Source organism: Ammodytes marinus, assembly GCF_949987685.1.
Source record: "Ammodytes marinus genome assembly, chromosome: 2".
NCBI classification, from domain to species: Eukaryota; Metazoa; Chordata; class Actinopteri; order Uranoscopiformes; family Ammodytidae; genus Ammodytes; species Ammodytes marinus.
In genome coordinates, this window is record NC_137231.1 from 32780779 (window position 1) to 32796231 (window position 15453).

Genomic DNA, 15453 nt, shown 5'->3' on the forward strand with positions numbered 1-15453 from the left:
CCTAATCTAAAGTGTATCAGTCCTATTGGTCGAATCTTGCCTATAGTCAACTAATCGTGCAATCAAAATAATTTTTTCCTGCTTATTGATCCATATTCTCATTTGCTACATTGGAACATCTCTTTCCTAAACCACACAAAGGGGTTAAAAGACCCAATTATAGTTTGTCTTCTTGGGTTGGCATAATAACTTGTGTCTACCTTAGTCATTGACTCACACTTAGGAGATTGGTTAAAAGCTTGAGCTGGTTTCAAATCTTTATTACCAGTATAATAGGCTGATAGTTATACTATAATAGGTGATGTATCATGATGAATTAGGAGAATCCAAGCAAATCCATGTATAATCAGACATTCAGCACCCCCATATAGCTGGAACAGAATGATCTTTGTTTCATATTGACCTTCATATGAATTGTTACAAAACTGACATTTGCTTATTTTTGAAGACACAATATGAGATCAAAATGACACAAATAGTAATTTAAGATCAAATGCATTTATTGCGGTATCATTCATTTCACATCATATTATATGATTAGAAACTATCAGCCCATTAGCTGGAGTGGTTTACTCAGCCGCCTCCTTTCCCTAAAACACACAAATAACAAAGGGTTTGATTAGGTACAAAATACATGTTAAGTACTTTTTAATTTAAAATGTATTTTTCTGTGCCAAAACGCAGTTGTATATTTACCTTGCCAGAGTCACGGGTCTTTGCTCTCATTTTGTTGACCTGGGATTCTGCAATGTCAGCGCGCTCCTCAGCCTCCTCTAGCTCATGCTGAACCTTCCTGCACTTGGACAGATGAGTATTGGCCTGCTCCTCCTGGAGTAAGATAGAAATGGACTTTTTTGAATATCAAAAAGATCCAAGGTCTTCTATGTGTATGTTAAATCTGACACAACATCAAGTTTTTAGTGTTAAAAATGTATATGTTGTCCCTTACCGCCTCCTCAGATTGCCTCTTGTAGGTTTTAACCTTAAGCTGCAACTTGTCAACCAGATCCTGCAGCCTGGCAACGTTTTTCTTGTCCTCTTCAGTCTGTTATACAAATAAAATTTGCATGGTAAAATGTTCTCAATGATATACATGTAGTAGATGTTTACATGTTTAATCTTAATGTGGTTGTACCTGGTAGGTAAGCTCCTTCACCCTCCTCTCATATTTGCGGACACCCTTAATAGCATCTCCTCCACGTCTCTGCTCAGCCTCAATCTCTGCCTCCAGCTCACGCACCTATAGAACACAGTAAAGACATAAAGTATTGAAACTTTTCAAAGTCTTGCTTCAGCTGTACAAACTCTTATCATTAATTTCTTACCCTAGACTCCAGTTTCTGGAGCTGCTTCTTGCCACCCTTCATGGCCAGGTTCTCAGCCTCATCCAAGCGGTGCTGCAGGTCCTTAACAGTGACCTCCAGGTTCTTCTTCATCCTTTCCAGGTGGGAGCTAGTATCTTGCTCCTTCTTCAGCTCCTCAGCCATCATAGCAGCCTAGAGGAAATAATGTTAATGAGAAATGTCTGGAAAAAGCACCTCTCTTTCTTTTTAAAACTAAAATTAAGAACGCGTGAAATGTAAACCTACATCAGTGATGGCCTTCTTTGCCTTCTCCTCTGCATTCCTTGCTTCCTGAACAGTGTCATCCACTTCACCCTGGACCTGGACCAAGTCAGTCTCAAGCTTCTTCTTGGTGTTAATAAGACTTGTGTTCTAAAAGATCAGAAATAAGTTATCACTTGCCTGACAAATATTTAGATTTGTAAATTAGTGGAGAAATGTTGAAAAAGTGTTCACCTGGGAGTGCAGAAGTCCAACGCGCTCACTGGCGTCCACCAGCTCCTGCTCAGCGATTTTGCGGCTTCTCTCTGTCTGTTCCAGAGCAGCTCTAAGTTCCTCGATCTCAGCTACCATGAGACCATTCCTACGATCCACCATAGCAGCTTGTTCTTTGAAGTCCTCCTGTGCTCTGACAGCATCATCAAGGTGCAGTTGTGCATCCTAGTGAAAACATATCAAAATGAATGCCAACATTTAGTTATACTGAGCACTGTGTAACAACGCCTGTGTCTTACAATACCTTCAGCTGTGCCTGGACATTCCTAAGCTGCTTCTGGGACTCAGCTGCCTGGCGGTTGGCGTGGCTAAGCTGAATCTCCATCTCATTCAGGTCTCCCTCCATCTTCTTTTTGATCCTCAGGGCATCGTTCCTGCTTCTGACCTCAGAATCCAGTGTGCTCTGCATTGAGTCAATCACCCTCTGGCTATTCCTCTTGATCTGCTCCATCTCCTCATCTTTTTCTGCCAGCTTCCTGTCTACCTCACCCTTAATCTGGTTGAGCTCAAGCTGGACACGCAGGATCTTAGACTCTTCGTGTTCCAGAGTTCCCTAATGATAAGAAAGAAAGAAAGAAAGAAAGAAAGAAAGAAAGAAAGAAAGAAAGAAAGAAAGAAAGAAAGAAAGAAAGAAAGAAAGAAAGAAAGAAAGAAAGAAAGAAAGAAAGAAAGAAAGAAAGAAAGAAAGAAAGAAAGAAAGAGTCAGCTCGGCTGGACAGCGTTTATATATGTTTGTCAATGATGGTTTATAATGGAATTCTTTTTTTAAGATCTCCTCTTAAATGTACCTCAGCCTCTTCAAGAGCTGTCTGGATTTCAGACTTCTCGGTCTCCACTTGCTTTTTGGACTTCTCCAGCTCATGGATGCTCTTGCCAGTCTCACCAATCTGTTCAGTCAGATCTGAGATCTCCTCTGTAGAAAGATGCATGTGTTTATATGTGAAATATGGATGCTTCATTCTAAAACACCCATTAAGTTAAATGAAGTTACTTTTATTTGTCAATGGTTACGTTTAAATTTGTCTTTTCGCATATCCCTTCTCAAGTTACCACACTTCGGAGGGGTCAGAGCGCAGGGTCAGCTGAAGTACAGCGCCCCTGGAGCAGTTTGGGGTTAATTGTCTTGCTCAAGGACACCGTGGTAGAGATGGTGGGCACCGTAGACGTAATACCAGCCTCTGTTGATTTTACAACTAACACCCCCCTGTCCGGTGCCGGGGATGAAACCAGCGACCTCATGGTTACTGGTCGGCCACCTTTCCTCTGGGCCATCCTACCACCACCATGTGTTGAATAGAATATAATGTCGCAAAAACTCACGCTGCAGGTTCTTGTTTTCCCTCTTCATTGTCTCCAGATGATCCAGAGATTCTTCATAGGAGTTCTTCATTTTGAAGAGCTCAGTGCCAACAGAACGAGCCTCCTTCTGAGCTCCCTCAAGCTCTGCCTGAGCCTCCTCATACTTCTGTTTCCACTCTGCCAAGACCTGAATAACACCATTGATACAGATCAGTTGGTCATTTAGTAAATGGTAATATAAAAAGCATATATAAATATTTACATATTGTATTGTTGCTATGGCTGGGACAAACAAAGTGAGTGTTGGTACCTTGTCAAAGTTCCTCTGCTTCTTGTCCAGGTTGGCAGCCAGAGCATTAGCCCTCTCCACATCAATCATGAGGTCCTCCACCTCACTTTGGAGCCTCTGTTTGGTTTTCTCCAGAGAAGCACACTTGGAATTTGTTGCCTCAATCTGCTCCTCAGCCTCCTGAAGGCGCTGGGCAAGCTTTTTCCTGTTTGAAAAGGTGCATTTCATCTCTTTGTGAAAAACTAGTTCATGAATGAACTACATATAATTATATATTTTTAGATACAAGATTAACATTACAATCGTTCTAGCCATTTAATTGTTTGAATTGTACTCACTTGGACTCCTCAAGCTCCTCAGTGCGCTGGATAGCATCAGTTTCATACTTAGATCTCCACTGAGCCACCTCACTGTTGGCCTTTGACATTCCACGCTGCAGCTCAGCTTTGGCCTCCTGCTCCTCCTCAAACTGCTCTCTCAGCAGATCACAGTCATGGCGGGCTGATTGCAGTCCATGGGCAAGAGCATTCTTGGCCTGGTGTAAGAAATCATTTTCAGTTTGCAAAGTTTTTTGAATATCACACATGAATTTGATTTGTACACACCTAGCTTTTTCTTACCTTAACCTCCTCTTCAATCTGTCTCTTCAGCTCTTCAATCTGCTGTGTGAAGGCCTGTTTGCCTCTGGTCAGCTGGGACACAAGAGCTTCTTTCTCTTCAATTTGACGACTGAACTCCCCTATTGTGAAAAAATGTCATGCTACATTATTTTGTGTTATTTTGCTTAAATATACACAACACTCCATCGACTGATTACTTATACATACCATTTTCTGTCAGGAGACGTGCTTTCTGTCCACCAAGGTCATTCATTTGACGAACATTTTCATCATTCTTGGTCTTCAGCTCACTAAGTCCGTCCTCAAGAGTACGGCACATCTTTTCAAGATTTCCCTAATGAGGAAAACAGAGATCAGATCATGAAGTCATTTTTATCTAGAAGATGAATTACCTTATTTTGCTATTCTCCTTTGGATTTTTTTTAAACAATAATGTGATTTGTACCTTTGCTTTAGCAACAGCCTCCATGTTGCTGGAGAGGTCATCAATCTCCATCTTGTATTCACTCTTTTCCTTCTCAAGCTTCTGCTTGACACGCTGGAGGTTGTCGATCTGTTCTCCCAGCTCGGCAACGCTGTCAGCCTGCTTCTTGCGAAGAGCAGCAGCAGTGGCTTCATGCTGCAGAGTGGACTCCTCAAGGTCACGACGGAGCTTCTGGAATTCAGCTTCACGCTTCTTGTTCATCTCAATCTGAGCAGAAGTTGCACCACCGGCCTCCTCAAGCCTCTCACTGATCTCTTCAAGTTCCCTGGAGAGGTCAGCTCTCTGCTTCTCAACCTTGGCACGAGCAGCACGCTCAGCCTCAATCTCTTCCTCCAGTTCCTCAATACGGGCCTGTTGAATGTAGGTGAGTTGCCTTTCAGTGAACTTTCGCTTCATAAACACAAAATGGATGAGGTATGTTTTATGTAAGACAATATGTCACCTGAAGCTCCTTGATCTTCTTCTGAAGCTGAGCACCCATTGACTGCTCATCCTCAATCTTGCTAAGGTACTGACTGATTTCAAAGTCCTTCCTGTGAGATTAATAGATAGAGTTCATGGTAAGAGTTCAAGCAGTGGAACACCACATTCAAAAGACAGGTTTTTGTTCAAATTCACAAAGAAACGTACTTTTTGATTTTCTCGTCAGACTGCTGCTTGTCATTCTCAAGATCCATGATGCTTTCCTGGGCCAGTTTCAGGTCCCCCTCAAGCTTCCTCTTGGATCTCTCAAGGTCCATACGCAGCTTCTTCTCTTGCTCCAGAGAACCCTCAAGCTGAACATTCATATAAGTTGTAAATTATGCTCATGAAAAATTTTGCTTTGCCACTCGAAAGTGAATTTGTAAACTTACATCATCCACTTGCTGTTCAAGCTTGGTCTTTGCTTTGGTCAGAGTGTTGACTTTGTCTTCCTCTGCCTGAAGGTCATCAAGAGTCTGCTGATGAGACTCCTGAAGGGCTTTCTTTTCTTTAGTCAGCTTAGCCAGGCTCTCATCCTGAGAGGCCATCTCCTCGGTAAGGTTCTTCACCTATGTTTTTCAGAAAGATGTTAAATAGTAATACTCTAATGTTACTTGACCTGCAATATAATATTCATATTTTCAAACCTTGTTCTCAGTGGCATGTTTCTCCTTTTCCACTTTAGCCAAGGTAAGCTCCAGGTCATCAATATCTTTCTTGAGCTCAGAGCATTCATCCTCCAGCTTTCTCTTCTTGGCAGTGAGCTCTGCATTGATTTCTTCTTCATCCTCCAGTCTCTCGGTTGTCTCTTTGAGTTTGGCCTCCATCTGAATCTTACTCTTGATAAGTCCTTCACATCTCTCCTCGGCATCTGACAGATTCTCTCCTTCCTAATTAATTTCATGAAAATAGAGGTTAACAATCAATTCTGAAAAACTTAAAAAAGTAAAACAGTCGGTTGATGTCTACTTACAGATGCTACTTGCAGCTGCAAATCATTCTTTTCCTGCAAGAGGGACACCATCTTCTCCTCCAGTTCCTTCTTCTTGGCTAAGGCAGTAGCCAGGTCTGTTGTCATTTTTTCATAGTTCTCCTTCATGCTAGCCAGCTCCTTTTCAGTTTCAGCAGACTGCAGCAGAGGCTTGATCTTGTAGTACACCTTCATCCATGGCCAGTGTTTCACATTCATGAATGAGCGGATGTTGTACTGGATTGTATAGATGGCTTCCCTGTTGAGAAGAAGTTGCTGTTATGGAAGTGTTGTTTGTAATTTCCGTACCATTATTCAGAATTGATTGTTTTTAACATGCCTCCTCTCCATCATCTTCACAAATTCCTTTCTCATGACATAACCACGAGCCAGAGCCTGAGTCATTGTGACCAGAGCTGCCAGCTTTTCATCTCTCATCTCCTCAAGGAGACCCAGCAGTCCGGCCTTGAAGAACACCTGAATGATGAAATACAATTGAATTAATATAGGATGAAGTACATAGTGAATACCCTTTAAAACTAACAAATTCCATACCAACTCACGTAAGTAACATACGGAAAGCAAGGTTCTTACCTTGGTGTGTCCAAATTTGTACTCATCTTGAGGAACATCAATAGACCCAAGCAGCTTCTCTGAAGCCTTCTTGTTGTCAATGAACTGGCCCTCGGGGATGACACTGGCATTCAGCACCTTGTACCTTTTTAATGAGAGTAAATGGTCAGTGGGAGTATTTTCATTTAATACTCTACATCAAACTTCTGTTAAAAGTTACCTCTGCTTAAAATCAGCATAGAGGATTCTGCTTGGGAAACCTTTTGTGCAGATTCTGATACCCTCCAGCACACCATTACACCTGAGCTGGTGGATAACCAGGAAGTTCTCCATCAATCCTATACAAATGACATTTCTTAGTTACATCTTTGAAATAATTAGTAAGTCTCCTTGTTGGAGCAGCACACAGTGAGTGAAATAAAACATATCAACAACACTAACAAATGTGTAATATATTATGTTCTCTATGTACCTGGAGTCTTTGACTCATTGGGAATCAGGCAGCGCACAAAGTGGGGATGGGTGCTCCTCAAATTAGTCATCAGCTTGCCCAAGTTCTCCTGTAGATCCAAAATGGTAACTCATGTCAGAAAGTGCAACAATTGTGAGTTTTGGTATAAACTGAGATATAATTTGATACTATAATGTACAGTGTTAAACATTACCCTAAACTGCGAAGACACAGTCTGCATGGAACCACCCTTCTTCTTGCCTCCCTTCTTTGCACCGCCAACCTCTGTTGACGATTTTAAGTAGACATGTATTGTTAGAACAATAAATAAAATGTACATGAACACATGCTGCTCTTATAAACGTATACAGTGAAAGTACGTTTTAGTTTGCTAAAGTCAATATCATACCCTCAACAACAGGAGGATACAGAGCAGACAGCAGTTTAACTGGGGACTTCTGGTACAGCTGGATAACGGAATCGTTCAGTGGATCCTTGTTCTTGTCCAGCCAGCCAGCGATATTGTAGTCCACGGTACCAGCATAGTGCACCAGGGAGAAGTGGGCCTCAGCCTTGCCCTTTTTTGGCTTTGGTTTCTCAAATGCGTTGCTCTTTCCAAGATGCTGGTCATACAGCTTGTTCTTGAAGGAAGTGTCTGAGGCCTTGGGGAACATGCACTCCTCTTCAAGGATGGAGAAGATGCCCATGGGCTTGAAAAAAGCAGGAAGAGGTATGTCATTAAATGCTAGATGTTGTCTAATTTAGACCAACAGAACAAATACATTTAATTTCAAAATGGAATCATTACCTTTTCAATCAGCTCAATACAGGCAGCTAAGTCCATGCCAAAGTCAATGAACGCCCAGACAATACCCTCCTTCTTGTACTCCTCTTGCTCCAGTACAAACATGGTGTGGTTGAAGAACTGTTGCAGTTTCTCATTGGTGAAGTTGATGCACAGCTGCTCCATGGTGTTGAACTGTGAGGGGACAAATAATCAATATATCTTCCACACCACAATAATTCTTCGGAAATCAAAGGCTGCTGATTTTTTGAAAATGAATCTTACATCAAAGATCTCAAAGCCAGCAATATCCAGCACACCAATGTAGTACTGTCTTGCTTGTTTAGTGTCCAGCTGCTGGTTGATACGAACGACCATCCACAAGAACATCTTCTCATAGATAGACTTGGCCAGGGCAGGCACTGAGTTCATCACCTGAAGAAAAAACAAAGAAAATATATGATTTGATTCAGTCAAAATGATGGATTGCTGGTATTTTTGAACTACTTCCAGTGAGATAAAACGAAAGAATCAAGGAAAACACTTTCATATTTTACTCAATGTTATTTGTTAATAAACCAATATAAAAGTAGAGCTAATTCACACACGGCATCTGATGTTACTAAACGAAGAGGGATTACACTTCTCAGTTTTCTTTTTCTTAAAGTTAAAATGTTTTTTTTAAACAGTATATCTTGAATACCTGAGGTACAGTCTGTCCCTTGGTGACATACTCATTTCCGACCTTCACTCTGGGGAAGCAAAAAGCCTTCAGCATGTCAGCGGAGTTCAGACCCAGCAAGTAAGCAACCTTGTCAGCATCTGAAAATATTTCAGAGATTTACAGTAAATACATACAGTATGTGACAGTGATTGTCCATCATGACAGATACCTTAGTGACTAGGACATGTATTTGGCCTACTGTTGTTTATAAGCTATGCACTTTGAGCTAACATGAAATTCTCACCCTCTGTGCCATCAGGCTCAGCCTGCTCCTCACGTTGCTTCTGCTTGAATTTCATGTTACCATGGTGAAGCACAGCACCAGTCATCTTGTAGATGCTCAGCTTCTCTTCATGAGTGAAGCCCAGGATATCAATAGCGTTCTATTTTCAAAGGAGTTGTCCAAACAATAATCAATTTAGAAACTTATTTTAAAAGAGCAGTTCTGATGTTGCATTTACTGCTCATAATAAATGCCAATATTTTGAATTGAAGTTCACTCACATCAGTGGCATCCAGCTCTTCTTTATCATCAATGCTCTTCACGGTGATTTGACCCATGCTACACATGGGGAAGTCGTAGGGGTTGGTTGTGAGGAGGGACATTTCTGGAGATCAAAGAATTGTGAAAAATGTAATGCATTGTCAGGCATGCAAATTAAATAAGAAAAAAAAACTTTGTGCATATACTCAATCTTTTACCAACTATCTCAGGTTTGTGGCCGGTCATCATCTGGAAGAAGATGTGATAGCCTCTTTCATCAGAAAGCTGGTATGTCACTCTAGACTTCTCCAGCAGATCTACAAACATTGTTCATTTGTCACAGCCTGGCCAACTCGCAATTAAAGACATTTGTATGCTCTCTGAGGATTGTTACTTACATGTCTCAATATCAGCACTAGCCAGTTTGCCAGTTTTGCCGAAATGGATTCTGATGAATTTACCCTGTTTGGAACATAGGGATATTTAATGTCCCGGCACATGTGGAATTTATATAGTATATGTTATAAAAATCCCTCCGTACTTACAAAACGAGAAGAGTTGTCATTCCTAATAGTTTTGGCATTACCATAGGACTCCAGCAGGGGATTGGCTGCAATAATCTGATCCTCCAGTGACCCCTGTAATTTAAATAGAGAATTGATACCAGAAAGTTACTATTATTATAATTATTTTCCATTGAAAGATATCACGTTTAAATAAGACTGAATTATACTCATACAATAACATAATCACACCTTTGACTCGTCCCTCTTCTGTCCGCCTGATACTGAGATTGTTGCAAAGTACTGGATGACACGCTTGGTGTTCACAGTCTTTCCAGCACCAGATTCTCCACTGGGGATAGACATAGACTTATAAGAATCTCTTCAAAGTATTTAATCATTGTAAACAAAGTCAACAAATATGAAACTTACGTGATCAAGACAGACTGGTTCTCCCTATCTGTTAGAAATAAAAACAACGGAATTTACTGTGTTTTTCTTGCAAGTGAAACCTGATAAAATGGTAATTTGTATTAGAGTTGTTATAATTTACCAGTATTCATGAACTGATAAGCGTTGTCAGAGACAGAGAAGATGTGGGGTGGAGCCTCCACACGCTTCTTGCCTCTATAGGCATTTACAACCTCAGCATCGTACACTGGGAGCCATTTGTAGGGGTTCACAGTGGCACAGAACAGCCCAGAGTAGGTCTGAAAGTAACCATAGAGATTCAACAGTTAACTTTAAGATTCATACAAGTGTAGCCATTTTCAGCATTTCTCTTTTCTCATTAGGCAGATTGTCTTACGTAGATCATCCATGCTGCATAACGCTCTTTGAGGTTATACAGCACAGAGGCTTCATTGAGATGGGTCATCATGGCCATGTCCTCAATTTTGTCGTACTTGGGAGGGTTCATTGCAGTGACCTGTGATTCTTTAACTACCACCTCCTGGAACAAGACATTTGTCACGATGAGAACTGATCATAAAACATTCCTAGATTACTTTTACTTTATGATACTAACCTCCTGAGTGGTCAAGACTTTGACAGTGACTTTGTCACCATCCCTCTTGAGAATTTGTCCTTTCAAGTACAACTCCACCTTATCTTCCACATAGCAGGCAGTCTTGGCGTCAAAGGGCGAGGCTTGAGCCTCAATCCTCTCCCTCTCTGGCTTACGGAGGTAAATGGCAGCTTTGCCGTAAGCCTCCATCTCAGCGTCAGTACTCATGGTCGCTGGTTACTTCTGTAAGGTAATTGAAAATTTGAGTATTCCTATTCATCTTTTTTTAAACTAATAACTTCAAGTCACATGACAAACTAAAATAACTAAGTTAAACTGAATAATATACATTAACAAACAAATATATCTATCTATCTATCTATCTATCTATCTATCTATCTATCTATCTATCTATCTATCTATCTATCCATCTAACTGATGTTCCTGCTTCATTACAAAGACTTAACATTAGCCCATTCTAAATATTTTCTAGACTGAGTTGATAGTAATAAGATGAACAATAACCAGGCAAATAACAAGTAAATGAAATGTTTCACACAAAGTATATACACATTTAAGACAGTTAAAAGAGTTTCATACCTGACCCTCTCTCTCCGTGAAAAATCTTTTATATTCCTCAATCCTGTTGAAAACATAATCCATATATTCAGATATTGGTTTAAGTTTGGCAATATATGTTTAAGAAATATAGTAATTACTTCATATTTTAAACAAATTCATCAAATAGTGATTACTTTGAAAATCTCCAGAGAGGAAACACACACTTACCACAAGCTGGGGTAACCTACGGTCCTCACACACTGCTCTGTCCGGCTGCCACACTGACACATCTTTGGCTCCTTTTATATAATCTTTATTGCTTATGCAGCATGAGTTAAATATGGAACCAAATGTCAAACGTGGTGTGGATAACTAAAATCATTTGACATCTGTTTATACGAGTGTTGTTAGCACTTCATTCTTACATTTTGGATTGCAGTCTTGAAGTTCCATGTCCTTTTTTTTTTACATGATTTATAATTGTAGAACATAAATCATTTATATTTAAACTTCTCCAAATTGCCCATGTCCCAGCAGGGTTCCACTTAATATTTTTCCCAACCAGTAGATAAGCTTTTCACTGGCCCGAGAGCCAAAGAATATAAACATTTCTGAATTTTCATGATTAATTATTAAGTACAGTATTTGAATTTCCCTTTTGATTTGGTTGTTTCATATCCCAGTGACACATCTTTGGCTCCTTTTATTTAATCCGGCTTGTTTATGCAGCACAGTTAAATATGTAACCCAAGGCGATATGTGGTGTGGATAACTAAATCATTTAACATCTGTGTAATCAAGTGCTGTTGGTACTTAATTCACTATGCAAACATGTCTGTACAGTACTGAACTGCCAGCAAGTCACTGCAAACCTACTAGTTTCACTACTCATCCACAACACTGCAAACACAAATTGGTCAAATTCATGAAAATGACAAAAGGTCAAACATTGCTTCACCTTCAGTGTGAACACACAAACTAAACTTATTTGATTGTTATGAAAAATGTTCAGTAAACAGCTACTAGCTACAGACAGAGCAGACAGATTGGTCAGTCATTCTTTATTGGTTTTATACAGTAACCTGATCTCCAAAAGAGAAAACACCTAACATGAACATAGTGCTACACTGACACATCTTGAATTTTGGTGATTAATTATTAAGTACAGTATTTGATTTGAATCATTTAACATCTGTGTAATCAAGTGTTGTTGGTACTTAATTCACTATGTAAACATGTCTACGAGCAGTAACCTCATCTCCATAAGAGAAAACACCTAACATGAACATAGTGCCACACTGACACATCTTTGGCTCCTTGCAGTAGTCCGGCTTGCTCATGCAGCAGGAGTTAAATATGGAACCAAATGCTGAATGTGGTGTGGATAACTAAAATCATTTGACATCTGTTTAATCGAGTGTTGTTAGCACTTCATTCTTACATTTTAGATTTCAGCCTTGAATTTCCATTTCCTTTTTTTTTACATGATTTATAATTGTAGAACATAAATCATTTATATTTAAACTTCTCCAAATTGCCCATATCCAGTGACACATATTTTATTTAATCCGGCTTGCTTATGCAGCATGAGTTAAATATGGAACCAAGTTCCAAATGTTGTGTAGATAACTAAATCATTTGACATCTATGTAATCAAGTGCTGTTGGTACTTAATTCACTATGCAAACATGTCTGTACAGTACTGAACTGCCAGCAAGTCACTGCAAACCTACTAGTTTCACTACTCATCCACAACACTGCAAACACAAATTGGTCAAATTCCTGAAAATGACAAAGGGTGAAACATTGCTTCACCTTCAGTGTGAACACACAAACTAAACGTAGTTGATTGTTACAGACAGAGCAGACAGATTGGTCAGTCATTATTTATTGGTTTTAATAACAGTAACCTCATCTCCAAAAGAGAAAACACATAACATGTACACAGTGCCACGCTGACATATCTTTGGCTCCTTTCAGTAATCCGGCTTGCTTATGCAGCATGAGTTAAATATGGAACCCAATGCTGAATGTGGTGTGGTGTGGATAACTAAATCATTTGACATCTGTTTAATCCAGTGTTGTTAGTATTTCATTCTTACATTTAGGATTTCAGTCTTGAAGTTCCATTTCCTGCTTTCCATTAAATGAAAGCAATTATATATATTATACATATTTTTTTACATGATTTATACTTGTAGAACATATTTAATTTATATTTATACTTCTCCAAATTGCCAATTTCCCAGTGGCCCTAGTTGTAACACTGTGTTAGAATAAAATGTTTTAGCTGCACTTTTCAGTTGTCTGTCTGATGCACAGAATAGAACAAAATGCTTTTATTTTCATCAAAACAGATACTGATGCATGCACACAATTCAGTTGTGCTAGTGCTTTAAGAGCCTAACCACAACCCCAGTAAACTTATATGACTTAATTTCCATCCAAGTGTTAGTTTCATGCTTGGCAAGAGAAATTGGCAAGGTTTCCCTCAAGATCAGCTGAAGGAGGAGATCACCGGCTGTGACGCCGATATTATCAGTCTACAGGTCTGTACACACACAAACAGACAGACAGACAGACAGACAGACAGACAGACAGACAGACAGATTGTAAACAGCTATAGTCAAGAATTTTTTTTTTTCCCAGACATTTAAAAATAACACATTTGAGAGCTCTAATCGCAATATTGTCAAACCATGCTATTACTTATTGTTTTTGCATTATATCATTCATTATGTGTGAGCTACAAATAGGCTATGTAGGGGTAATGTTTCCATGTTTCTACAGTAGCTCAGAACGGACAAACTTTACGGCCTTACACGTTTTTATATATAGTGGGCGTCCTGAGGAAATGCACCTGTTGGAAGACCAAGAAGAAGAAGTACTATAGAATAAATAACTATAATACATCTTCACAACATACATTTTCTTGTCTTGTAATTACAGGAGCGATGAAGTAACCTCCGGCTCCACCACTGTCTCTCCCAGTGGCAGCAGCATCTTGATGTAACAATGGCTTTATTTAACTTTTCAAAACTGTGAATGAACTGTAGGAAGTGATTAAACTAGCTGTTACACAAATGTTACCCACACCGCTTTCTATCGATTTGATTGGCCTTTCTGTTCTATGTTTATCCTTTTATTTAAATGTGAAACAATTATTCAATAATCTTTCATAATGCTTCCTCACATGCCTTTACTATGAAATCGAAAAATATTATATAAGTTTACAAAACTGTGAATGAATTGTAGGAGGTATCATTGCAACTCCAATGTTGTTCTTAGTAGACAGTTTTTCTTTAACTGATTTACCCTTTCTGGTATTATTCCTTTGAAACGTGAAAATGGAAACTACTTTGAATGGTCTGATACGCATGAGTCTGCAGCACACAGTATCGAACTGGAATTTACAGTTCGAATTTGAACTTTTCGCCCCACCTTCGAACGAATATTCAAATTTCAAATAAAAAGGGACAGCCCTATTTAACAATAATAAAACAATCTTATTTTTATTTTTTTTCATTTATTTATTAATTACGGCTCACGGCCATAGCACATGGCATGGAGCACACAATTCAACTGAAATCATTACAAAACAAAACAATGGTGCACGGCAAGGAAAAACAAAACAAAACAAAACAAAACAAAACAAAAACATCACTTAAACAATGGCAAAACATTTCTCAAAAAGGCACCTGTTTTAACAATAACCCCTGGCCTACTTGCCCTCAAAAGTGAAATCAATTTGGTCATGGATGGAAAATAAACATAATAATTTGGCAGATACTTTTTTCTAAAATACATTACATCCACATTTTTACACTCAAAAAGTACATGGTATTCATCTCCAACACAATTAGAATCACAGAGGTTGCATATTCTTTGGTTTCTTTCCAGCCCTTTGTATCTTCCTGTGACTTTAGGTATGCGGGTGTTATTGGTTCTAAAATTGGGTTGGTTTAAACCCTGCTGAATCAGAATTGGTTTAATTGTCAGGTAGGTTCACATATACAAGGAATTTGCTTTGACCAGATGGTGCACAAAATAAACATAAACATAAATATAGAAAACTATAAGGATTGTCTTCGGTCTCGTGTCTATGACCGAATCACAGCCGTGCTGATATAGTACAGGGACAACATAACTCCCTCTCGTGTGATATTGCTTAAATAGGTGTTACGTGCCGTTTGGTATGGGATTCAAATGTGTGGCCTTGGCAGTGTTTACTTAACAGTCCATCTTTGCTTGTCTTGTGGAGATCACTTTTATTTACGGGTGCTGTGATCTAGTTAAATAATTAATGACTTGATTGTATCTTGAATTGTTTCAGTAAATCCATCGGTCTCTTTGATAATCCCAATTTAGACATTTTGTTGGAGATAACAATTACGGGGGCTCGTCC

The 15453-nt window shown here is 39.3% G+C and overlaps 1 protein-coding gene across 1 annotated transcript; it reads right to left on the bottom strand.

Moving 5' to 3' along the window:
- Nucleotides 1-505: 505 nt before the first annotated feature.
- LOC307264081 (myosin heavy chain, fast skeletal muscle-like) lies at nt 506-10715 on the bottom strand (the record flags this gene model as incomplete). The annotated part of the gene is made up of 39 exons (XM_080045391.1): nt 506-590; nt 697-828; nt 950-1045; nt 1136-1240; nt 1326-1496; nt 1590-1715; nt 1800-2003; nt 2083-2391; nt 2627-2751; nt 3159-3324; nt 3448-3631; nt 3765-3961; nt 4047-4165; nt 4254-4380; nt 4492-4881; nt 4973-5063; nt 5161-5306; nt 5385-5561; nt 5640-5882; nt 5966-6221; nt 6303-6439; nt 6557-6680; nt 6756-6873; nt 7008-7095; nt 7201-7271; nt 7396-7696; nt 7795-7965; nt 8056-8205; nt 8474-8592; nt 8739-8877; nt 8999-9102; nt 9197-9295; nt 9377-9440; nt 9524-9616; nt 9734-9833; nt 9914-9941; nt 10035-10191; nt 10290-10433; nt 10509-10715. 39 exons carry the CDS (start codon nt 10713-10715, stop codon nt 570-572), a joined length of 5799 nt encoding a protein of 1932 aa, XP_079901517.1. The 3' UTR covers nt 506-569.
- Nucleotides 10716-15453: the final 4738 nt, after the last annotated feature.